This window comes from Jaculus jaculus, chromosome 15, assembly GCF_020740685.1.
Source record: "Jaculus jaculus isolate mJacJac1 chromosome 15, mJacJac1.mat.Y.cur, whole genome shotgun sequence".
NCBI classification, from domain to species: Eukaryota; Metazoa; Chordata; class Mammalia; order Rodentia; family Dipodidae; genus Jaculus; species Jaculus jaculus.
Window position 1 is genome coordinate 25005975 of NC_059116.1, and position 26865 is coordinate 25032839.

The window sequence follows — 26865 nt, forward strand, 5'->3', positions numbered from 1 at the left end:
CGAATAAAGAAGGACAGATACCTCACACAAAGATGCAAAGCTCCCACACACTACTAACCCAGCTCATAAACTCCTGCGCCCACCCCTGGGGCTTCAGCTTGTCACAATCAGTGTCTGCCCCAGACTACGTGAATTGCATTAACCTCGACATGACTCTGCATGTGAACAAGCCCAGCCCTGAACACACTCTGCCGAGATCAGGCTCTGTCCACCTCCATCTCATCAGTTTTGTGACTTGGTTTCCTTAATGTCTTATCTAACTGCTTGTCTTGATTCTCTGGGTCTGCCTTCAGTGAGACCTTTGTAGCTTCTTTGAACCTTTCCTTACCATTCAAAAACCTGGATGTCATTGTATGAAGTTTAACTTATGATCTGGGAGTGGAATTAAGTTTGAAATAACGGAGCATGTTACTGGGGTGTGGTGTCTCATGCCTATAATCCTAGTCCTCAGGAGGCTATGATAGGAGGATCACATGAATTTGAGGGCTATAAAATGAGTTCCAGGCCAACATGGGCTAGAATGAAGCCCTACCCCAAAAAAAAGGAAAAAAAAAAAAAGATGTAATTGACAATGGTCATGTCTATCAGACAAAATAAGGAGTATTTGGTGAATTACCAACAATGACATTGACTTTGTTTATGAATGTATTGTTAGTTAATAAATTCTGACACTGTGGAAAGACACACATGTCTGTCTATGTTAATAACATATGATACAACATTGATCCAAACCTCTAATCCCAGTTCTATAGAGGCAGAGAGGCAGGAGGATCAGGAGCTTGAGGCCCACCTGGGCTACACAGCACATTCCAGGCCAGACTAGTTACACTGCAAGAGTTTGTCTCTAATAACCCTGAGAAGGACTGGGGTGATGGCTCAGTAGATGAAGTGCTCACCTCTCAAGCTGCAGTCCCCTAGTTCAATGTCCCAGACCCTATGGAAAGAGCAGTAATCTGTGGCAGGCTTCTGTAATCTAGCATGTGGACAAGACAACACAAGTCAGAGGAGAAATTCTTGAAAGCTCATGGGAGACCAGCAGAGAAGACAAGAGCAGAAAGAATGCAGAAAGCAAAACCCTGCCTCCAAATGAGCTGAAATGGTGAGACCAGTCTAAAAGTTGCTCTCTGCTCCACACGCAAGAAGTGACATGAGTCTACCCACACTCACATACAAACAAAAGAACCCTTACACATATGTACACATACAGACATGTTAAAAAAAGAAACCCGGGGCTAGAGAGATGGCTTAGCAGTTAAGGTGCTACCCGGCAAAGCCAAAAGACCCCGGTTCAACTCCCCAGGACCCACATAAGCCAGATGCACAAGGTGGCACATGCATCTGGAATTCGTCTATAGTGGCTGGAGGCCCTGGTGTGCCCATTCTCTCTCTCTCCCTCTCTCTGCTTCCTTCTCTTTCTCTCAAATAAATCAATAAAAACAATTATTTTTTCATAAAAAGAAACCTGAATGAATGAGTAAGATGCTTAATGGAGTACATTTGCCTGTAAAGGGCAAAAGAATATTAATCTTTCAGATTTTTTCCAAATAAACATATCATAGGCTATTGGCAGGACATATAACAACTCTAACATTTCAAAAATTTTATGTGAATTCACAAGTCTTCCATTTTAACCACTGGGAAATAAAATTTTAGATCTCTGCATATAAAGGAAATGTAAAAATCAGTTTTCTTATCTTACCAAAACTTAATTCCTAACCAAAAGATAGAAATAAATTCTAAGAAAAAGTAATTAAATATCATGACCCAAAAAGTTGAAATTAAACATATATGTAGTAATTAACAGACTGGAAAACAAATCCAATAGTTATTTGGCTTTATTAAAATCAAAATGAAAATCTGTGGGCCATGGCCTTTAATTCCTGTGAGTTTGAGGCCAGTCTGAGACTAGTCAGTTACAAGTCAGCCTAGGTTACAGTGAAACCCTACCACAAAAAAAAAAAAAAAAAAAAAAAAAAAGTCAATGAAGAAAATACTAGTTCAGGAAATTACGTAACATACATCTTTACAAATATGGTTTTGGTATGTATGTGACATATGTGTGTATGTTTCTATGCATGTGGATATGTGTGCATGTGGCCAGAGGTCAGTAATGAGTGCTTTCCTCAATTACTCTCACATTTTATCTATGGGACAGGTTCAAGTTGGATAGTCTAGTTAGCCAGCATGCCGTGGAATGCCCGTCTCCACCTCTGAGGAGTGCTAGGAATATAGACGTGCATCACCACCACCATCATTTACACAGGTGCTGGGGATCCAAACATAGATCTGCATGCTTGTGCAGCAAACACTTTCCCAAATGAGCCATCCCCCAGACTTCACCTTTTAATCTTTGCAAAATGATTATCACATGGGTATGCATACTGCTTTTACTCAAACTTAGAAAAATGAATATTGGTGAACAAGAAAAGAGGGAAGATATTTGATAAATGGAGTTGAGCTTGTATAATTAAGTATAATAACACTGTTTTCTAAAGGAAAGCATTCTGCATTTTCACATGAAGACCTTTTCTTTCTATAATATTTTTACATCCCTCATATTGAACATTATAATCGCTTGAGCTTATCAGTGTTAATGTTTGTGAATTATGACTACACCAATAAACTACAAACATATAAACACAGGTTGTATCAAATTAACCCTGCTTAACCAAGAATAAGTTCTTCATTTTGACGAAAAATGAAGTTTTCATTTCCTTTTTCACAGTATCTTGAGCAATGTGAAAGGAATGACATGATCAAGCATATGACACCCAAACAATTATTTTCAAAAATTCAATTCTGAACATACCCCTTCTTGCTTAGTGAAGAGATTAAGGCAATCACTCAAAGCTACACAAGTTTCTCTAGACGCTTCAGAGACAACTTCAAATTTCTGAAGAAATGATGGAAGGATTTCTATAAACAAAAATAAAGAGTGGGATGATAAGTCATCTTACAGTAAGGCAAGTCCAAGAATATTATTGTATGTTCTAACTTCAGTTTCTAGCCAGCCGTTGAAAGAAGAGCACATGCGCAGACGGTTCTTGGGCCCTGTTATTAAGCACCTACTGTCACCACGTGAGCGCCTACAGAACAACGGTGAAGCCATCTGCAACGGCCTGTGCTCTAGAAGACCGAAGACTTTCAACAACCGCATAACACTTAAGAAAAGCAGTTGAGGGCTAGAGAGATGGCGTAGCGGTTAAGCGCTTGCCTGTGAAGCCTAAGGACCCCGGTTCGAGGCTCAGTTCCCCAGGTCCCACGTTAGCCAGATGCACAAGGGGGCGCACGCGTCTGGAGTTCGTTTGCAGTGGCTGGAAGCCCTGGCGCGCCCATTCTCTCTCACTCCCTCACTCTCTATCTGCCTCTTTCTCTCTGTCACTCTCAAATAAATAAAAATCTTAAAAAAAAAAAAAGAAAGAAAGAAAAGTAGTTGACAAGAAGGACTGATAGCAGTACTTGTAAGCCATTAGCATTTTATGATGTTCTATGCTAGATCCATAATTTTATTCAAAATCAAAGTGCTAAAGAGACAAAAATAACCCTGCAGCTGACGTGGAGGCCAGCACAGCTGAAGGCGGCATTAATTCAACTTCCCCACTTCTCATTTGGATAAATGTTGGGCGTAAATAGATATTTTCATTTTCAAAAATACAACTCTGGAGCCAGGCGTGGTGGCACACGCCTTTAATTCCAGCACTCGGGAGGCAGAGGTAAGAGGATCGCTGTGAGTTCAAGGTTACCCTGAGACTACATAGTGAATTCCAGGTCAGCTTGGGCTACATTGAGACCCTACCTCAAAACAACAAAAACCTGGGTTTGTGAGATTGCTTACTGGTTAAGGTACTTGCTTGCAAAACCTGCTGTCCTGGGTTCATTTCCCAGTACCCAGTACCCATGTAAAGCCTGACACAAAAAGTGGTCCATAAGTCTTGCATTCAACTGCAGTGTAGGAGACCCTAGCATGCACACATGTCCACCCATGCCAACAAAAAAAAATAATTTTAAAAATATGTCACTATCAAAACCCATTTCCCAACAGTGTATGCTTAAGATGGGAACAAAGAATTGTTAATTTCAGCATCTTCCTTGGTCTCATAAGGTCCATTTGCTTATTAAAAGTAAACATACAAAAACAGAATACCTGTGAGAGAAGGCTTCAAAATGTCCATAAATAATTAAAGATAAGTATCATGCACATCCACACTGATGCAAGAGAAACTTAATTAGTTGAAACAGACTGACTTGTTAATTACACTTTAGATTCTTTTTGTTGTTTAAATTTTACTTATTTATTTCAGAGAAAAAGAGAGAGGCAGATAGTGAGAATGGTGTGCCAGGGTCTCCAGCCACTGCATATGAACTCCAGATGCATGTACCACTTTGTGCATCTGGCTTACATGGGTAATAGGGAAATGAACTTGGGTCCTTATGCTATACAGGAAAACACCTTAACTGCTAAGCCATCTCTCCAGCTCAAGATTCTTTAAATTTATTCTTCCTATCAAGTAAAAATCTAAACATTTAAGGAAACTTTCATCAAAATATTAACTGAAAGCAGGGCGTAGTGGCACACGCCTTTAATCCCAGCACTTGGGAGGCTGAGGTAGGAAGATCGCCATGAGTTCGAGGCCATCCTGAGACTACTACACAGTAAATTCTAGGTCAGCCTGAGCTAGAGTGAGATTCTACCTCAAAATATATATATATATATATTAACTGATAGAGCTGGAGAGATGGCTTAGTGGTTATGGTGCTTGCCAGCAAAGCCAAAGGACACAGGTTTGATTCCCCAGTACCCATGTAAATCCAGATGCACAAGATGGCGCATGCGTCTGGAGTTCTTTTGCTATGGCTAGAGGCCCTGGTGTGCCCATTCTCTCCCTCCTTCCTTGCCCCCCACCTCCCTCTAAAATTAATAAATAATTTTTAAAAAGTGAAAGGCAAACCCAAAGCATTCTTTGTATTCCAAAGAAGTTTTACTTACTTACAATAATGTCTTAGGATAGAATAAAGGAGGGCAAGAAACAAAAGAGATCAGATAAAACTAAATACCAAAAACAATTGCAAAGGCTATAAAACAGTGGAATTTTCTGACTTGAAGGTAAATGATAAAAAGGAAAATAAAGTGTAAGGTTGTGTCACTCAGCACTGTAAGATCTCACAGCAAAATCAAAGAGTAAGATATACCAAATTAGGGCTGGAGAGATGGCTTAGCAGTTAAACGCTTGCCTGTGAAGCCTAAGGACCCAGGTTGAGGCTTGATTCCCCAGGACCCACGTTAGCCAGATGCACAAGGGGGCACATGCGTCTGGAGTTTCTTTGCAGTGCCTGGAAGCCCTGGTGCACCCGTTCTCTCTCTCTCTCTCTCTGCCTCTTTCTCTCTCTGTCACTCTCAAACAAATAAATAAAAAAAACAAGATATACCAAATTAATTCTATTCATTTTATAAAACTTTAAATATTAGTCTTCCTTAATCTATTTTCAAATATTTCCAAATTTTCAACATTAATGTGATTTATGTAAGAAAAGTACCTTTTCCTAGAAAAATCATTTCTCAAAACTCATAAGGCAAAAGTGAGCAACAGGAGTAAAAGAAAGTATGAACGAGGACACAGAAATCAAACATGTTATTCTTAACCTTACAGAATTCTTAGGGTTGGCACTTCTGAATAAAACATGAATACCTGAAAACTACTATACTCTAAAATAAATTTGATGTTACATGTTGAGTATATGGTACACATTGTGAAAATTTATTCTCTACTTAGTTGCTAAATAGCAAAAGAAAGTACCATATGCTACATGCCATATGACTCCAACAATAGTATCTCAACAGATGTGGCTCAGAATTGGGGACTGGTAGATGAGGTATACAAGAAAAAGCAGACCCTGCCTGTCTTCTAGAAATGTTCTTGGTAATCTAGTAATCTTCCACTGTCATGGCATAAAGGACAGGAAGATGGAGGGACAACAGTACTTGAATCTAATTTGTTTTTGTTTTTGTTTTTGTTTTTCGAGGTAGCTTCTCATTCTGGTCCAGGCGGACCTGGAATTCACTCTGTAGTCTCAGGGTGGCCTGGAACTCTCAGCGATCCTCCTACCTCTGCCTCCCAAGTGTGCCACCACGCCCAGCTGGATCTAATTCTTTTACTAAATATCATCACATACAGAATTATCCCCAATGCTATGTTTTAGATAATGCATACTTTAGATATATAATTAACAAAAAGCAAATATTAATTGTACAAATACATTATAAGGCATACTTAAGTGCTCTTCAACAAAACCAATTCCATGAGCTTTTTTTTTCTGTCAAAAACAGAATTTATCAATTTCAAGGTTGGAGAAATAGCTCAGCTGAAGAGAGTTGTGTTTAGCGTGTGTGGAGCCCTGGGTTAAGGCACCACATACGTGAAAAAGAAGTTATTCAATTTCTCTGGCAATCTAGATTTAGTTAAAACTATGTCTTAAATCACTATTAACTTGTACATTGGCAGGGTTTAACAACTGAGGAACCCTAGTTTGTGCAAAATTGGGGTGTTATACAAGCGGGCTGCTCAAGTCACACTTCATGCTTCCTATGTAATCATCTTTACACATCGCTACATACAAGGAAAGAAAACTACTAAGCCTCCATAAAAATGATAATTGGAAATCACTGCAAATACAGTTAATATTTAGAAACTAAACTATCAGGAGTAAATGTTATGTGGCTAGATTTGCCTTATTTAACTTACTGTAAGAATCTAACTGCTAACTTTAGGAAAAAAAGATTTTGTGCTAAGAATATTTTACAGTAATGAAAACTGTTAGAAGAACACATTGGAAAGGCTTAACTTTAGAGACATATAAAAAGCTCATAATGTGTCAGTTTTCATGATTATATTGTACAATTTTTAATTGGAGAACATTTAGAAAGCACTTGGTTCTTTATAAGTTAAAAACTACCTCCAACATAGGATATAAGGTCTCACATATGCGACCTTTGTTGTGGTACCACATTAAACATCCACACTCCTTGTCACTCTTAAAATCACCTTGTAATGCCAGACTCTTTTTCCTAGAAATATTTGTTAAGAGAGAATTAGCTTTCTACTTTGTTTCAGAAAACACTTCTCTGTATATTGGAAATAATAATTACTCATATTCAAAATTTTCCCCACTTGATAAAGATATCTTTCTAGGTTTGGTTTGAATGTCGTTCTCCCAATGGAACCTTCCTTAAAGATCCCTGTGGGACTTGGCTCCTGTCCTAGACTCCAGCAGAACCAATGCGTCTCTAAGAAGGACACAGGGAACTGTATGCGTGTTGTACTCAATTATTGGCCTTATATCATTTTTACCACCTGAGACACTCAGCATTAAGCTTTGAACAAAGAAAAGATTCAATGTGTGTAAGTGAATGAGAAAAGGGAAAAATTAACAAACTAGATATCTTATTATCATGGTTTGCATAGAAAGCCCAAATGTTCTGGGATTATTTCATTTTCTATCAAAATAATTATACTTTACTAAAAAAATTAAAAATATATTTTCATTTATATTCTTGTTTGCTCATTAGAGAAGAGAAAAAAGCAATTTTTAAGTGCATTTGTTCCTGTTTAAGGCAACAAAATATAATTTTTGGTTAACACACACACACACACATATACATATGACCTATTTCCCAATGTTTCAAATATTTCTATCATTTGAATAGATGCTCAAAAGACAAACAATGGGGGGTTGGGAAGATGGGTCAGTGGTTAAAGGAGCTTGCTTGCAAAACTGGAGTGCTACAGTCCCAACCTGGGTTCGGTTCCCCAGTACCCACACAAAGCGCCACAAGCATCTGGAGGATTTTTGCAGCAGCAAGGTGTCCTGGTATGCTTATATTCACTCATACTCTTTGCTCACAATTAAATAAAAAAAAAAAGTATTAGACAAAAATGGAGTGAATGGCATCTTATCTCCTTAACTTCCCTTGCAGCTGTTAGTGATGCTACAGTTAATTTTTGTGTTTGCTTAAACACAAACAGAAGAGGGAATAGTCTCAAACTAAAAAATCTAATGACAAACTTAAGATTTTAAGAAATAAACAAACAAACAAAACACAGCTGGGTATGGTGGTGCACACCTTTAATACCAACATTTGGTAGGCAAAGGTAGGAGGATCACTATGAGTTCAAGGCCAGCCTAGGACTACATAGTGAATTCCAGGTCAGCCTGAGCTAGAGCAGAGACCCTACCTCAAAAAAAAAAAAAAAAAACAGGGCTGGAGAGATGGCTTAACGGTTAAGCACTTGCCTGTGAAGCCTACGGACCCCAGTTAGAGGCTCAATTCCCTAGGACCCACGTTAGCCAGATGCACAAAAGGGACACACGCATCTGGAGTTCATTTGCAGTGGCTGGAGGCCCTGGCACGCCCATTCTTTCCTCTCTCTATCTGCCTTTATCTCTCTGTCTGTTGCTCTCAAATAAGTAATAAAAACAAACAAACAAAAAAGAGCTGGAGAGATGCCTCCACAGATGAAAGTGTCACTTGCAAAGCCCAGTGGCCTGGGTTCAACTCCTCAGTACCCATGTACAAAATGATGTAGACATTTGGAGTTCTCCTTGCAAATAAATAAAAATTTTGAAAAATACAAAATGGAGACAAATCTATTTTATGGTGAAAATAAAAATGAAACAGGTGTGAATGGAGGCATTTAAAAACTGACTTTAATACCAGATTGGAGTTATAGAAACTCAGAAAATCAGTACTCTCCTCAAAATGAAGAAAAAGATACTTGCACATAAAAACTACTGTTTTAAGATTATAACTTGAAAAAACTCAAGAGGAGAGGGACCACCTATAATATTCATATATAGAGTCATATATTTTTTACTTATTGTCATTAAGATTCTGATTTGGACACAATTGTACCTTGGAATATCCTATGTGTCAGCAAATGGTAGGTAATATACATGAAACTACTGTAGAGGGCATAAAATATACAGCTAAATTTTAAGTAAGTTTTAAATTAATAAAGCTGAATTAAGTTAATAAGAAGGAAAAGTTAATACCGGTGATGTTATAAGATAAATAGAAGGTAAAGTGGGCATTCTTTTTGTTGTTTTTATCGAAGTAGGGTCTCACTGTAGCTCAGGCTGACCTGGAACTCACTCTTTAGTCCCAGGCTGGCATCAAACTCATGCCAATCCTCCTCCCTCTGCCTCCCAAGTGCTGGGTTAAAGGCATGCACCACATGCCTGACATGGACATTCTTTATAAAATGTTAAGCATTCAGAGAAGAGAGTTATTACAAACCAGAAGCAGGATTGAGTTGAAGCCCAATAAAGCAATCCTATCTAAAATACCTATTCATCATTATTTTCAAGTAACACCAAAATTGTGGACCTAAGAGGATGACAGTGTCCAAATGAGAACCAATGAGAATTTGAGAGAGATGAGAAGATCTCCTCTACCATTTATTTACTGAATGGCAAGCAGCAACAGGCACTGTGCAAGGTGCTGGAGACAAAGGTATAGGGACAGAATCCACCTTTGACCTTCCTCATAGAACTTGCTTTCTACCAAGAAAAAGGGAAAATAAAACTGGTTATTTCGGAGAGTTTATAAGGAGGAAAATTTTTTTTTTAAATTGTAAAAAATAGAATGGGTTATGTTTAGAAATTTAGAAAAGATAGCACCAGCTCATGAGTGCTTGAGGCGTAGACTCTACGGGTCTATAGAAAAGCTCTCAGCAGAAGTGTAACATGTGTTTTTCATTTATTTGCCAACAAATGCAAAATGGGGCAATAAGGAGATTCATTTTAATCAGACTGAATAAATTCTCAATCAAGGGCTATTAATTGGCTTGCATTACTCCTGACTGAAATGTTCAATGGCCTCTTGCCTTATGAGAAAAGTAGAGGCATATAGTAAACAGTAATTAGGGCAGAGCCACGTGTGACCAAGAGAGCCCCACCTAAGGGCAGGTCAGGCAAGGGATCTTGGTAAGGTCCATGCCACACAGAGTGAGGAGAGGGAAGAAGTCGGGGATGTGTTAGCACATGATGTTGGTTTACAAGTTTGAAAGAACTTTCTCCTGCAGACTTAGGAATAAAAATAAACAATAAACTACTTAAACAGGCATGTTGCCCTACCAATTGAACTCCCTAAACTTGTTGCTGAAAGAAAGCTTAGGCCAAAGAAGAAGGTGCTGTCCAGTGGCCTTAGAAAATGGGGTTATTGGGAGCAGTTGTGATAGCCTATACCTTTTGTCTTGCTCTTTCTGTCCTTTCTAAGGCCCCAAAAGGGTAGGCCTGCCCAGAGCAGGGAAGAGAAATACAAATCACACTAAAAGATTACTCAGGGCATAGTGGGGAAAGTGTAGAGTGATTTGGAAACATGTAGGAGGAACACTGAGGCTCATCTTAAAGACACAAAGGAGCTTTTGGAAACTACAGGTAAAAGAAAAGAAAAAGTTCTTTCACAACTTGCAAACATATGCTAAGACTCTAATGGATGAGAAAAGTGTGTTCACGCTCATGAGGACAGTGAAGGAAGGAAGAAGAAGACAGGGCACTGCGAGAGAAAGGACGTGGCGCTTGCGGTCAGTTGCCTCAGCATTTATACCACACCTGAGGTCCACTTTATAACTGAACTAAGGAATGAAGACTCTAAGGAGACAGATGGAGGAGGTGTTGATGTATTGCGTGAGAAAGACTGCTAGTGCCTTTTTTAGAATTATGGAAGGGGATACACAAAGTAGATATACAAAGAGGTAAGTTTGATCTGACATCTATCTGCACAGGCAAAAAAATTAAGAATGAGCTGGGCGTGGTGGTGCACGCCTTTAAGCCCAGTACTCGGGAGGCAGAGGTAGGAAGATCGCTGAGAGTTCAAGGCTACTCTGAGATTACAGAGTGAATTCCAGGTCAGCCTGAGCCAGAGTGAGACCCTACCTCAAAAAAACCCAAAAAAAAAAAAAAAAATTAAGAATGACTCCAAGGGTGGCAGTCGGTGGGAGGGTGTGTGGGCGGGCACAGTGGCTCGGAGTGACTAGGACAGACCCATTTCCCTGATCCTCCCAGCTCCCTGGTCCAAGTTCCCTGCACAGGAGGGCGTGCTGGCAGGCACAGCGAGGTATGAGCAGGCCAGAGCACTACTCTCTGACTTTTCCAGGTTCCCTGGTCCTGGTAGGTCCCCTTGTGTCTTGCTTGGGAAGGCCTGGTCCCTGTGTGAGCCATGGAATCAGACCTTTTGCTCTGGTATCCTGACTGGCCACTGGGTACCAACATCCCTGTTCACCTGAGACAGAGGGTACACAGGCCAAAAGACAAAAACTTGCTTCCTCCTCAACAAAATAAAGAGTCTCCCTAAAATGGGTAGACAACAATACAAAAAAGCCAATGAAAGCCAGAAAGCTGAGGAAATTTCCACCAAGGATGCCTAGTCCTGCAATGGAAGCCTGCAATGAAATCATAGAGAAATCAACAGAAATTCATTCGCAACATGAAAACTCAACAACCAATGACACCCTGATCAAAAAAACTGCTGAAATGGAAGCAAACCATCAAAGAACCAAAAATTGTATCAATGAAATTGAACGGAATCGTTTCTTAGAGCATTCAGCTTTTGACAGTAGGCTTAACTTGGTTTAAGAAAATGTTAGAACCCTCAAAAGATATATAAATGAATTGAAGGTGAGTCAAGAAATGAAAGAGCTCAACAACTACTTGATTAAGTTTAATGAAGAAATGATCAATGCATGAATGAATTCTAGGAAGCATCAAGAAAATCAGAACTTGAACTGAAATCATACCTCAAAAAAGAGATAGACATGAGCAAAATAACACAACAGAAAACAAAAATCAAATAGAAATTATAAAAGCCTCTCTAGAACACCTCACCAACAGAGTTACTCATGTGGAAGACAGAACCTCTAACCTGGAAGATAAAACAGAAGAAAATGATCAGAAGGCCAAAAACTTCACTAAATTCAAAAAGTCAAGTGAGCAGAATATGAGGGAACTTTGGAATACACTAAAATGACCAAACAGCTGGATCATGGGTATTCTAGAAGGAGAGGAAATCCAGGCCAGAAGCACAGAGAACATATGCAACAAAATTATTGAAGAGAAACTTCCCAATCTCTCAAAAGAGAGGCCCATCCAGATACAAGAAGCACACAGAACACCAAACAGACAAGACCAAATAAGAATCAGAGTAAAAACACTTAACAATGAAAGAGTGTTAAGAGCAGCAAAAGAAAAAACTCACAACATACAAAGACAATCTCAACAGAATTACCTCAGATTTCTCAATGGAAATCCTGAAAGCCAGTAGGGCCTGGAACAAACACTTCAAAGACTAAAAATCTATGGCTTCCAACCCAAGCTATTCTACCCAGCAAAAGTATTCCTCATAATAGATGGTGAAAGAAAAACTTTCCATGAAAACAGTCAACTCTATGATTATATGAACATATAACCTGCAGAGAATACTCAAGGGAATACTCAACACAGAACAGTCAACCAACCAATCTCAAGAGCCAACAAGATCACAATAACAAAAAATAGACCAGGCTCAACATAGTACAAGACAGCACCAAACCCCAAAAGAAACCTCATCATGGCAGGGATTAATTCAAACCTCACAGTAATAACATTAAATATTAATGGTCTTAATTCATCCATCAAAAGACACAGGGTGGGCTGGAGAGATGGCTTAGCAGTTAAGCGTTTGCCTGTGAAGCCTAAGGAACCTGGTTCGAGGCATGGTTCCCCAGGTCCCACGTTAGCCAGATGCACAAGGGGGCGCACGCGTCTGGAGTTCGTTTGCAGTGGCTGGAAGCCCTGGTGTGCCCATCCTCTCTCTCTCCCTCTATCTGTCTTTCTCCCTGTGTCTGTCACTCTCAAATAAATAAATAAAAAATGAACAACAAAATATTTTTTAAAAAAAGACACAGGGTAACAGGGTTGAGCAAAAAACTGGACCCTTCTATATGTGGTCTTCAAGAAACCCATTTCACCACTAAAAACATACACCTCCTCAGGGTGAATGGATGGAAAATGATTTGTTAAACAAATGGAGATTAAAAAACAAAGGGGTGTTGTTATATTAATATCTGATAAAATAGACTTCAAACCAAAAGTAATCAAAAGAGACAAAGAAGGCCACTTCTTATTCATCAAGGGAATGGTCCAACATGAGCATATCACAATCATAAATATATATGTGACAAACACAGGTGTACAACAGTTATAAAGCAAAATCTACTTGACAATAAAACAGAAACAAACACCAACACCATCATAGTTGGAGACTTCAATATTCCACTATCAGCAATAGACAGATCTTCCAAGCAGAAAATCAACAGGGAAATAATAGAGCTCAACAACATCATAAATCAACTCGACCTAATGAACATCTACAGAACTTTTTATCCCAACTCTACAGAATACATATTCTTCTCAGCAGCCCACAGAACCTTCTGCAAAATTGACCATATATTCGGCTATAAAGCATGCTTCCATAAAGTCAGGAAAATGAAGCATCTTCCTGCATTTTGTAAGATTACAATGCTTTGAAGCTAAAAATTAACAACAAGAGATATATATCAAGAACTCCACCAGCTCCTAAAGACTAAATAACACACTTTTAAACAATGAATGGTACATGGAAGAAATCAAAAAAGAAATTGTAAAACTCCTAGAATTGAATAAATGAAAAAACAACCTACCAAAATTTATGGGACACAATGAAGGCAGTGCTAAGGGGAAATTCATAGCACTAAATGTCTTCATTAAAAAGTCAGGGAGATCCCAAGTTAATAATCTAACTGTCCACCTAAAGGCACTGAAAAAAAGAAAAGAATAATCCAATCCAAAGAACTCCAGACAGAAAGAAATAATCAAGATTAGAGCAGAAATTAATGAATTGGAAACTAAGAAAACAATTTAAAAAATCACCAGAGAGCTGGAGAGATGGCTTAGTGGTTAAGCACTTGCCTGTGAAGCCTAAGGACCCTGGTTCAAGGCTCGATTCCCCAGGACCCACGTTAGCCAGATGCACAAGGGGGCATCTGGAATTCATCTGCAGTGGCTGGAAGCCCTGGTGCGCCCATTCTCTCTCTCTCTCTAAATAAAAATAACCCCCCCAAAAAATTTTTTTTAAATCACCAGAGGTTAATGGTAAGACCCTACTGCTGAAGACACCACACGCTGTTGGCATGGAAAGACCTGGCTGCAATCTGGAAGAGAGCCAGTCGCCAGACAATTAGCCTATCTAGTGCTGGAAGGTGCTATATGAGCTACCAGGGGAAAGTGGCCAACATCTGTCTAAGCTACTTAGAAGCAAACAACCTGATGTGATGCTCACACAAGTGTAATAGTGGCACACAACCATGGTGGGTAGTCAACTGCTCTGGGATTGACTAACGAATCCCCTCAGTGGAAAAGAAACCATATCTGGAACTGGGAAACAAGTCAGAATCATATCCAAATAACGATTCTGTTTTCCAATGCCAACCTCCCACTAATCTTGGCATATAAGAGGGTCTATACCCGTTAAATTCTCTCTAAATTAATAATGGTTATCCCATTTAACTGGTGGTGATCTCACTCTCCATTGGAGATTCTGCTTCTCTTTTTCAGATGGGAACGGGACCGGAGGCGATAAACAACCCAGCACACTTCACCCAAGACCCAGCTGAAACCACAGAGGTCTTGGGGAAATGAGCGAGAGTGCTGCTTTCTCAGTGAACCTGCTATGAGCAGAAGGGTGAAGGAGACAGGCACTGAGGACACTCTACATCTACCAAAGCAGAGATCCAGAGGCTCCTAAAAGCCCATCACTGAGGTAGACTTAAAATGCACCTAACATGGCTCAGGGAATTTTGCAGAAGAGGGGGCAGAAAGATTGTTAGAGCCACAAGTTGGGACATTATGCACAGAGACATTGCCTCTCACCCATAACTGACTGCTGTCCCCACAATGCATGACCCACAATCCCCATGGGATTGATCTGCATCCCCAACAAGGAGGGTCTCTTTAGAAAAGTGGCAGGAATGAGGGAAAGGATAGTATCAACATGTGTTGTTTACATACTAAATATGTACAAATCTAATAAAAATAAATTTAAAAAATAATGACTCCAAGGTCTGGGCTTGGGAAACGGTAATGGTGGAACAAACATGAAGATAAGAGAAGGAAACGATTGACAAGAAAATAAAAGGGGGATTTCTTTATTGTAGTTTGAAAAATTCTGTTCTATTCAATCCCACCCTTCCTTGAACTTCTAACCAAGAGACAATAGGAGTTAACAACCTAAATTACAGCAGGCAAGCTAATGTCCTCAACAAAGCCTGCCTTACAACATGGATCTGATCATGAATGGGCGAGCCTTCCTAGTTAGGAGATCAAATGTTCAAGGGTAAGCCAGAATTCTTGATTTATTCTAGTCTCTGTAGCCAGGCAGCCTACAACCAAATGCTGACTCTGGTTTTCACTGGCAATTAAGACAAAGTACACTTTCCATGCCTGTGTTAGATCACCTTTAGAGTTTATACCAACTGCATGTACTGCACAGGGTTGTTATAAGGCACAAATAAGTGAACAGAAAAAGTGCACAGGGAAATACACGACAAATGAATACACGTGGATGGTACTTCCCTAGACGACACACCTATGGAATGCTACTGATACACTTTACATTAGGAAGCACATGTGGCATGTGCAGTCCTGGCACACTAAGTTGATGAGGATCATCTCACCAACCGCAACCCATGAAGACACTCAATAAAATAGTAAGGTGGCACGTGTGTCTGGAGTTCGTTTGCAGTGGTTGGAGGCCCTAGCATGCCCATTCTCTCTCTATCTGCCTCTTTCTGTCACTCTCAAATAAATAAATAAATAAAAATTAAAAAAAATACTAATAGAGTTTGAAAGAAGGAAACCTTAGATAGGCGAGAAATTAGACAAGTCTAGGCTGGTACTAGGCTAGTGGACAAGGGGCAAGGATAGAGGTGGGTCTCAAAACATCAACCCAGAGATTAAAAGATAAGGGGCTTTTTAACATTTTACTTATTTATTTTATTTGAGACAGAGAGAGAAAGAGAGAGAGAGAATGGGTGTGTCAGGGCCTCTAGCCACTGCAAACAAACTCCTGGCACATGCGCCACCATGTGCAGCTGGCTTACGTGGGACCTGGAGAATTGAACCTGGGTCCTTAGGCGTTGCAGGCTTATACCTTAGCCACTAAGCCATCTCTCCAGTCCAAGATAAGGGTTTTTTATGCCCATGAGGGGAAGCTCTAAGTCTCTGACCACCAGAATCAATGGAATAAAGCCTTGTATAATGGTTACCCCTCCTCCCACTCACCCCCCTACACACACACACTCTTTCACATGGGGGAGGGAAAGTGGGGGTGCAGGTCAGGAAGTAGGAATGAAACATATCCTTGATCTAGCAGTAAAGGGTATTTTTGCCTATTGCTCTGGGTGGGAACCAAAATGAATGGGAATCCGTGACTTGCAACTCATCTAGTTATGAAGTCCAAATTTTAAGCCATTAGCCAGGATTCAGAGAACCTTTGCAGTCTCAACACAAGCACCACCATTAGGAAGAGGGTATGAACAGCTGCTCAGAAGAGCTCCCCATCCAGACATGGCCTGTGGTGAGGGACTTCCAGCAGACTGAACAGTTTTAGCTCCACAACAAGAGCTACAGAAGTGTTCTGACTGAGGCTTGAAACTGGTAAGTGTGCAACTATTTGAGAAAAAAATTAAAAATACATACATATGAAAGGTCACATGCTGTGGGAAGATGACAAATTGTAAAGCCTCCATCTAGAATTTACAGACAGTCATTAAGACTAAAAATCAGAAGTAATAAAACTGAGAAAGAAACTGAAACTAGAGCAGTTCTGATGAAAACAGCTCTGAGGTATGGCCTAGCAGCAGTCCCATTTAACATGGGCAAGGCACTAAATCCAGCCTCCAGCAGAAAGAAATAAAAAGAAGTCTGAATGCAGCACAGAACAGTGAAGATGATCTGAGCAACTAAGCGGCAAGAGATGAAACATTCAGGCAGGTACAGGAACATTCAGAGTATCCAAAGGGAGAAGGTAGAACTGAATTTCCAAAATGAAGAAAATCAAATAGGGCAAAATAAAGATTTAAAGAGGGAGAAGTGATAGCTCAAGACCCTCAATAAAACAATTACTCAAAGATTCACCCCAGTTCAAACAAAAAGTGAATGCAGAGGGCAGGAGTAGATATAAAAATCACAGCATTAGCCCTGGCTCCCTGGTGACCAGAATGCAAACTACTCCAGTTTTCCCAGCTTCTTCTCTATTTTGTTTGGTGCTAAAAGATCCCAGTGACTTGTATGACCTTACATTTACTAACAAGACAGAACAAATTCATTACTGCTTCCTCTCTGTATCTGAGAGAAAGAAGATGCAAATTTATAAGCTAGACAAATAGGTCAGTGAGAGAGAGAAAAACAGAGGAAGAGAGAAAGAGAAACAAATGGAAAAACAGAATGAGGGAGAGAGGGAAGGGGAGAAAGAGGGGGGAGGGCAAGAACACTCAAGCCCAGACCCATGAAGCTCCCTTCACTGATGGGTGCTATGATAGTTAAGCAAACATCACATGTATGTAGAGCTTATACACTTGTTAGTAGAGGCAGGAAGTCGCAATTCACATGCATAGAGGAAGTGTGAGGGCTGACAGAGAAAAACAGAGCAAGGTGGGGTGGGGGGAGACAACATGTATTAAGACAAGTTGAAATTCCTGAGAGGAAGAGCTCTGAGGAGGAATTTGGCAGGAAGAGCGAGCATGCTCAAAGATTGTGAGGGATTTTCAGAGACCTCTCATAAAGACAAGGAAGGCCAAGTGGACTAACAGAGACTAGTGGTATTAAAGTTACTACCCTGGGTCAATGGGGAAAAGAAAGTGATCAGAATAGCTAAGTCATAGAGTCATTGAGGAGATCACACCCAATAGTAATGAGAATTTCTTATTAGTTCCTCCAAACTGGACTGACCAATCATTACTCAGACAAACATGCATGTCATCATTATGAATGACAGCTCATATGGCTAACCAGAACCACAGACTAGACTCAAGGTTTAAAAATAAATAAATAAATTAGTTTGGTTGTAGTTTAGACAATGTTTTTTTTTAGTTTAGTTAAAAAGAATTAAAAGTCACGCATGGTGGTGCACACCTTTAATCCCAGCACTAGAGAAGCAGAGGTAGGAAGATTGCTATCAGTTCGAGATCAGCCTGAGACTACACAGTCAATTCCAGGTCAGCCTGGGCTAGAGCGAGACCCTACCTCAAAATAACAATAATAATAATAATAATAATTAATAATAATAATAATAATAATAATAATTTACTCTTTACATGTCGTCTACCTCTTTCAAGTTCTGTTAGCATCTTTTCCAGTTTTTTATGGCTCTTGGTAAAGATACTATTTAAAAATCCCACCTATTATCACCGTTGTATAACTCTGAGTACACTAAAATCTACTGAACTACATACATGTATTTCATGCTATATGAATTATACTTAGTGAAGCCATTATTATTTTAGAAGTCTATAGAGAATTAACAGGGCCAAGTAATACAATATTTCAGTCTTACAATTAATTGAAATGACTTAATTTTTATCACTCTTAAAGTTATCACTGTTGATAAAGCAAATATAAAAAGAAAATTCTGTTGAAAAAAGTAAAGGTATGCCCAAGGTATGGATTTTCTCTTACACTAACATTTCTTCACGATCCCTGAACATATGAACTGAACCTAGGAGTGTGAGAGAAAGGAGCTCACGATAAAAATGCTTAGAAGCACACAAGGTCTAAAGAAACTAGTAAGAAGTTAGTCTGTGAATCATGGTACTTCTATGAGTTTACAAAGGAATAAGCATTTTTTTCAATACTTTTGATTTTGTTTTCCCCAAGATAAGAGTCTCACTCTAGCCCAGGCTGACCTTGAACTCACTATGTAGTGCCAGACTGACCTCGACAGAGATCCTCTTATTTCTGCCTCCCGAGTGCTGGGATTAAAGGTATGTGCCACCATGCCCATCTTACTTTTGATTTTTAAATTATGGTCAACTCTTGATAATTCGTAACTAACAGAAATGGAAGATTTATAAAGTAGACAAATTAACATATACATTTACAGAGTCATAGAAGGTCAAGACCTAAAAACCAGCAACCCATTGCATTGACAGATTTGAGACTCAGAGAAATCTCTGGTCAAAGCAGCAAGCTGACTCCAAATCATGTCTACCAGGATCCAAAGGCAGAATTCTCATTTTGCAGCCAAATGGAATTAGAGTCCCAAATGTGAATGTTAAATTTGTATTTCTTAAAAGAAAGTATTACTAATCAATATGGCACATATCTTAGGAAGTAGACTTCAAAACTAGCCTTTTGTAAATTTTAGAATATTTTTATCAAAACCAAAAACTAAGGGCTAGAGAGATGGCTTAGTGGTTAAGGCACTTGACTGCAAAGCCAAAGGACCCAGATTCAACTCCTCAGGACCCACGTACGCCAAGACGCACAATGCGGTGCACGCATCTGGAGTTCATGTGCAGTGGCTGCAAGGCCTAGCATGCCCACACCCATTCTCCCTCTCTCTCAAATAAATAGCTAGATAAATAAATAAAACCATCTAAAATGTTCAGTAAAACAAGAAACTAAAGGGTCAAGAGTGGGTCTTGGGGGTTAGTTTTTTTTTTCTTTTACCTTTAGCCATGGGACATTCCTTAATCATTCTGAGAAAGCTGGAAATTTCCCTATCTAGTCGTTGTTGACATGCTTGTGCTTTCTGTAAGGAAAAAAAAAAGACAAAACTTTAAAATAAAGGACACTGACATTACTTATTCATTAGTGTTTCTGTCAACACTTTAAATTCATAGATATACATAAGACATTATTTTTCCAGAAGATATGAATATAATACTTAATTGAATGGTTTAATAAAATCAGTATTTCTTCATGACAAACACCATCAGCATCAGTCACATAGATACAAATGTATTAAGTAACAATATCTTGTGCCAGGAATTAAGAGTTGTACGATTGGCTAGGTCTGCTTAAATTCATCCAGAAATTATAAAATGTATTTCTTAAGAACAAATTTTAAAATTGTTTAAAAACATCCAGATGGTCCTAACATTTGGAAATCACAAGCTTTTCATTCAGCATTTAAATACACATTGCCACCATCTACATCTACAGACCCAGCAGGACATTTTGTAGTAAGTCAAAGTGCATGAAAGTAAGGTGAAGGCAATTAGAGAAAGACCTTTTCTTTGAATTTAAAAGTTCTAAATAGTAAAAACTCTAAAACTAAAACATTAATATAAAATTTCTTGATCTAAGTTACATCCTAGCTTACAGCAGATTCAGAAACACATAAAAGTTACTTTTACAGAGTTTTCTTTTAAAGAGGTAAAAAGAATAAGCAAGAAAATCCCTTGGCTATGGCAACTGAAAATAGTTATTCTGAGAACCTTGACCTTATCAACACTGGAATCACATTTTATAGGCACAATAACAGATTCCGCCTCATGAAGCTTCCCTGCTTGTACTCATAAGCTTATCTGGTCCATCACAAAGCATTTGCTCACTCAAAATCAAACTACTGTGGCTCAGTGTGCCTCAGTGACACAGGTAAGCATGCTTGTCTCCTATTTCACTTTATAAATGTTTTAGTTCTTATGAAGCTTAACGCAACCACAGCAGAATTATTCATGGGGCCACACTAGTGGCAGGCAACATTCTCTCTAAACTTCTATTATTCCATTTTGTTTCAAGACTTAACGACATCTAAATATAACTCATGCTTACTCATTTATTTGGCAGAAGGCTACCTATGCCATGCAATTTAAAATCCCACAAAAAAGTTTGATACACTTGCTCATCTTTTTAGCCAGTGAACACCGGCTGAAGGCAGGAAAGAAGTGCATCTGGAAATGTGCACTGCAACCAAATGCATCCCTCATGACTTATTAACAGAAAGCCGGCATTCTCACTCTATGCATATTTAATACTCCTGCTCGTGCGCAAGTCAACGGCACCGCCTTCCTGTTTCCTTTTCATGGTGAACGTTGGCTTGGCCTATAAATGTAAGCACTGGACTCATTTGTAGACTGTGAATCTAATACACAGTATAGCTCCTGAAGTTACAGTTAAAGGCAGGAAATACCCTCCATAGCATCATTTCCAATACCTAAGTCACATTCATTTTCCCTGAAGCCGTTATCTAAAAGTAAAATAAGAACTGCTTCATTGCTCACTGGTTTTAAAAGGCACATAGTAGGGCTGGAGAGAGATGACTTAGTGGTTAAGGCACTTGCCTGTGAAGCTGAAGGACCCAGGTTTAATTCCCCACTATCCACATAAGCCAGATGCACAAGGTGGTGCATGCATTTGGAGTTTGTTTGCACTGGGTAGAGACTCTGGTGCACCCATTCTATCTGCTTCTGTCTCTCAAATATATAAATATATATATGTATATATTTATTTATTTAATAAAGCCAGGAGTGGTGGCATGTGCCTTTAAACCAAGCACTTGGGAGGCAGAGGGAGGAGGATCATTATGAGTTCAAGGCTGGCCTGGGACTACATAGTGAATTCCAAGTCATCCTGGCCTAGAGACCCTACCTTGAAACACCACCACCCCCCCCCCCAAAAAAAGAAAGAAAAGGCATATAGTATATTAGGCTGGGTGCAACATGTGTATTCTAATGAAACAATTTTGTGCCTTTTTAAAATGTATTTTATTTGAGAGGCTGAGAGATAAAGAAAGAATGGGCACACCAGGACTCTTCAGGTGCTGCAAACAAACTCCAGATCCATGTGGCACCTTATGCATCTGGCTTACATGGGTACTGGGGAATTAAACTTGAGTCCTTTGGCTCTGCAGGCAAGTACCTGAATTGCTAAGCCATCTCTCCAGCCCCCAATTCTGTTCCTTTTCAGTGACACTAAAAATAACAAAGAGGTGGGCTGGAGAGGTGGCTTAGCGGTTAAGCGCTTGCCTGTGAAGCCTAAGGACTCCGGTTCGAGGCTTGGTTCCCCAGGTCCCACGTTAACAAGATGCACAAGGGGGCACGCTCACATCTGGAGTTCGTTTGCAGAGGCTGGAAGCCCTGGCGCGCCCATTACCTCTCTCTCCCTCTATCTGTCTTTCTCTCTGTGTCTGTCGCTCTCAAATAAATAAATAAATAAATAAAAATTAAAAATAAACAAATGAGAAAATAACAAAGAGGTTACTAATAAAGAAAAATATAAAACATACTCCAATTTGCCATAATCTCCCCTTAGTAGTTATAAAAATCTAAAAATCTTATGAAATCATGTTAACGCCACAGCAGACATGGCGACTGCAGATCAGTTAATCCTGGCACTCAGGAAGCTAGGGTAGGAATATCATGAGTACCAGGTCATCCTGGACTAGCCTGCCAGGCCTTGTCTCAAAGCAATAACACCAAAAAGTTAATGCTGACAATTCTGTGGAGAATCTACCACGGTCTTGACGTCCATACCACTGACATGATGTTAGAGCCTCAAGGTTTCATGTAATCAGTCTACTTAAGTGAGACTTCACTTTAAGCAGTGTTCCAATCCTGATAGTGGACAGCATTTTAATTCAGCCCAAATGTCTGGACAAAGCACTTACAGAACAAGGATAAGAACCCAGAGGGCCCATGGATCAGAAGACCCCACCAGTGAACAGCTAAGCCCCGATGACAACCACCATCTCCTATTCAAACTCCTGTCCACACATGCTTTAGCTACCAGTTTGGCCTCACTTAAAATGATGTTCAATTACCTTGTCCTGACCTATGGGACAACTCAAAGCTGTGTCAAAAGAATGTGCCACTAGAGAAAGGTAGAAAGGGTAGAAGCAAAATAATTAATTCCAGAGTATTTGCTAGAGAAAATTCATATATGAAAGCATATTACTTCATACTAAGCAAAAGGCGGGGGGGTGCTGGGGAGATGGCTTAGCAGTTAATGTGCTTGTCTACGAAGCCAAAGGACCCAGGACCCATGTAAGCCATATGCACAAGGTGGTGAACGTGTCTGGAGTCCATTTGCAGTGGCTGGAGACACTGGAGAAACCCAGTCTCTTTTTCTTTCTCCCTCTCTCTCAAATATTTTTTCTTTTAAAGACTACTAATACATACATGATTACAAGAAAGAACACATGCATGATTTTGTTCATATGAAATTCTAGAACAGGAAACAATGCCTGTAACAACTTAGTGTCCACAGCTCACTTGCCTGAGACATGTGAAGGGTGCCCTTCTGGAACAGGAGCAAGGGAACTTTTGGAAGAGATGAGTACCTTATATACACTGACAGGTGTGGAGATGATACCGGGTATGTACAGTTGCCCAAATGTATTGCACTGAACATGTAAATTAATTGATCTTACAGTACACAAATTAAAATCCAGAAATATTAATTCCAACTTTAAAAGTAGCAGATTATAAAACATAGTAATCTCTTTGCAAAAAAAAAAAGTTAATAGTGCAAAGAAGGGCACCTCACAGTTATCTACAAGCACTCCTAACTGCAGCCAGGCTGACCTCAGTGCTAGCCCTATACCCCCTTCCCTCCACTTTTTTTTTTTAATTTTTTATTTATTTATTTGAGAGCAACAGACACAGAGAGAAAGACAGATAGAGGGAGAGAGACAGAATGGGCGCGCCAGGGCCTCCAGCCTCTGCAAACGAACTCCAGACGCGTGCGCCCCCTTGTGCATCTGGCTAACGTGGGACCTGGGGAACCGAGCCTTGAACCAGGGTCCTTAGGCTTCACAGGCAAGCACCTAACCGCTAAGCCATCTCTCCAGCCCTCCCCTCCACTTTTGACACTTGGTATTATTCTGGCCTTTTCAATTGTCTTTATGTTTCCTCTTGTAATAGATACTTACAGAGAAATTAAAAACAAACTAACCTATACAGAAAACTAATGTTCCCTCACATACTTGACTATCTAGGCCTGAAGTCTGTTTTGTTAGAAACCACTTACACTAAAATAAGCAAACTCTTGCATTACTTACTTTGTTATTTGGATTAAATTTGGCACGACTTTGTACATTACACAGAGTTGAGATCCTACAGAGTTAAGATATCCTCAACAAACAGAACTCCCATATATGGCTAACACCATGCCAAGTACCTAAAAGCCTCCCCAGCGCTGTTCACTAGAACCTCCAGTGATGACTGAAACATGCTCTATCCACCTGTCCCACGCGGTTACTGAACACTAGATATGTAGCTGGTCAAAAGGAGGAATGGAGCCAGGAATGATGGCCTATGCATGAAATCCCAGAACTTGGAGGCTGAGGCAGGAAGATTGCCAGTCAGAGATACACAGTAAGACATTGTTCCAAAAAGTAAACAAACAAGTGAACTGAAATTTTAGTTAAATTTTGATTTTAATCTACAGCCATCTATGACTAGTAGCAGGTATACTGGATAGTTAAAAAAGAAAAACAAAAACAGGGCTGGAGAGATGACTTAGCAGTTAAGCGCTTGCCTGTGAGGCCTAAGGACCCTGGTTCGAGGCTCAATTGCCCCAGAACCCACATTAGCCAGATGCACAAGGGGGTGCATGCATCTAGAGTTCATTTACAGTGGCTGAAGGCCCTGGCATGCCCATTCTCTCTGTCTCTCTACCTGTCTCTTTCTCTCTCTGTGTCTGTCACTCTCAAATAAATAAACAAAAATAAAAAATTTTAGGGCTAGAGGGATGGCTAAGTGGTTAAGGCGTTTGCCTGTAAAGCCAAAGGATCCTGGTTCGATTCCCCAGGATCCACATTAGCCAGATGCACAGGGGGTGTAAGCATCTGGAGTCGTTTGCAGTGGCTGGAAGCCCTGGCATGCCCATTCTTTCTCTTTCTCTCTCCCTCTCTCCTCTCTGTTAAATAAATAAATATAAATAAATATTAAAAAAAAAAAAAAACAATACTAGGAGTTCAAGGCCATCCTGAGACTACATAGTGAATTCTAGGTCAGCCTGAGCTGTAGTGAGACCATACCTTGAAAAGCCACAAAAAAAAAAAGAAAAAAATATACTGGGCTTGACTTTATCTTTTTTTAAAAAAATTTTTGTTTAGTTTTATTTATTTATTTGACAGCAACAGAGAGAGAGAGAATGGGCGTGCTAGGGCCTCCAGCCACTGCAAACGAACTCCAGATGTGTAAGCCCCCTTGTACATCTGGCTAACGTGGGTCCTGGGGAATCGAGCCTCGAACCAGGGTCCTTAGGCTTCATAGGCAAGCACTTAACCACTAAGCCATCTCTCCAGTCCAACTTTATCTTTTAAAAAGTAGTTTTTAAATATTCTCAATATGCGCTTAAGGGAATGCCATAAATCCAGTATTTCTATGATGTATTTCTTTTCTCTCTAGAGACCTAACCTCAAGGCAGTGGTACAGGGACAAAAGAAAAGGTGTTGGGGTCGGAGGTCCTCAGTCTAACAGGAGATAAAATAAGACCAAATGTATTAATATGGCCACTTTTCCTGTATGGGCATCTGCCCTACCCTCAATTTCATTATAAGTCTACTTAGTAATCCAAGGTTTGTTGAGGAAATTAAGATCAACTTGTAGTTGAATCATGGTAACAGAATATATTGAATTACTTTAAAACCTATATACATCAAGAATAAATCTGGTCCCCAAATTGAATTTCCTCCTAACTTAACTCAAAAGATCAAGGACATCCTAGAGCCAGTCTACCACAAGCTTCAAGTTACCATCTTCACAGCTCACTTATGATTTCACCTATTCTGACCCAATATTCAGGCAGAATCAGAACTGTCACAGTCAGCACTCAAACTGGTGGACAGAGCTGTGTCTGCAGCACCTGAACACACTTATTGGCTATGTCCTCACAGCCTTCAGATGACCATGAGTACTTACAAGCTTCATGGCTGAAGAATTAACATGACGGCAGGGTCGGGTGAGGTGGCGCATGCCTTTAATCCCAGAGCTCGGAAGGCAGAGGTAGGAGGATCACCATGAGTTCGAATCCACCCTGAGACTACATAGTGAATTCCAGGTCAGCCTAGGCTACAGTGAGACTCTACCTCGAAAAACAAAACAAATAAATAAAAATAAAAATCTTAACATGATGGGCTGGAGAGATGGCTCTTCGACAAAGTGTTTACCTACAAAGCCTAATGACCTAAGTTCAGTTCCCTAGTACCCACATAAAGCCAGATGCACAAGGTGACACATGCATTAGGAGTTTCTGTGCAGCAGCTGGAGACCCTAGTGTACCCATTCTCTCTATCTCCCTGTTTCTCTTCCCTCTTCTCTCTCTCTCTCTCTCTCTCTCTGTTTGCAAATAAATAAATATGTTTTTTAAAAAATTTTAAATTAACATGAAAAATACTCAAATAATGAATTTAAGTACAAGATATTTGAACTTGATAGGCTATTTGAAAATTATGCTAAAGAAGTCTTTTTAAAATTTTCTTAAATTATACTAAGTGAAGAGTTGCTGAGAAAACTCATTGATTAAAGGTATTTGCTTGCAAAGCCTGATGGCCCAGGTTCAAATCGCCAGTACCCACATAAAGTCAGATGCAAAAAGTGGTACAAGTATTTAGAGTTTGTCTGGAATGGCAGGAGTGCCCTTTCTTTCTGTCTCTTTCTCCCTCCCTTAACTCTCTCATTTACTCTTTCTCTATGTGTCTCTCAAATAAATAAATAAAAATATTTTAAAATTCTTTTTAAAGATTTGTGAAGTACCACATGTTCTTTCTCATTTGCAGATCCTAGATCTGAATTCTTAGATTTTTATGTGAAGTACCACATGTTCTTTCTCATTTGCAGATCCTAGATC

The 26865-nt window shown here is 39.6% G+C and overlaps 1 protein-coding gene across 2 annotated transcripts in view; it reads right to left on the reverse strand.

Annotated features, from left to right (window-relative positions):
* Osbpl1a (oxysterol binding protein like 1A) overlaps positions 1–26865 on the reverse strand; it is a 238528-nt gene that overhangs the window by 132393 nt on the left and 79270 nt on the right. For both annotated transcript variants that reach the window (XM_004654838.3, XM_045134619.1), the window contains 2 exons: positions 19738–19819; positions 2810–2916 (listed from right to left, as the gene is read on the reverse strand). In XM_004654838.3, coding sequence (XP_004654895.2) covers positions 2810–2916; positions 19738–19819 — 189 coding nt within the window. The remainder of the gene's footprint in view (positions 1–2809; positions 2917–19737; positions 19820–26865) is intronic.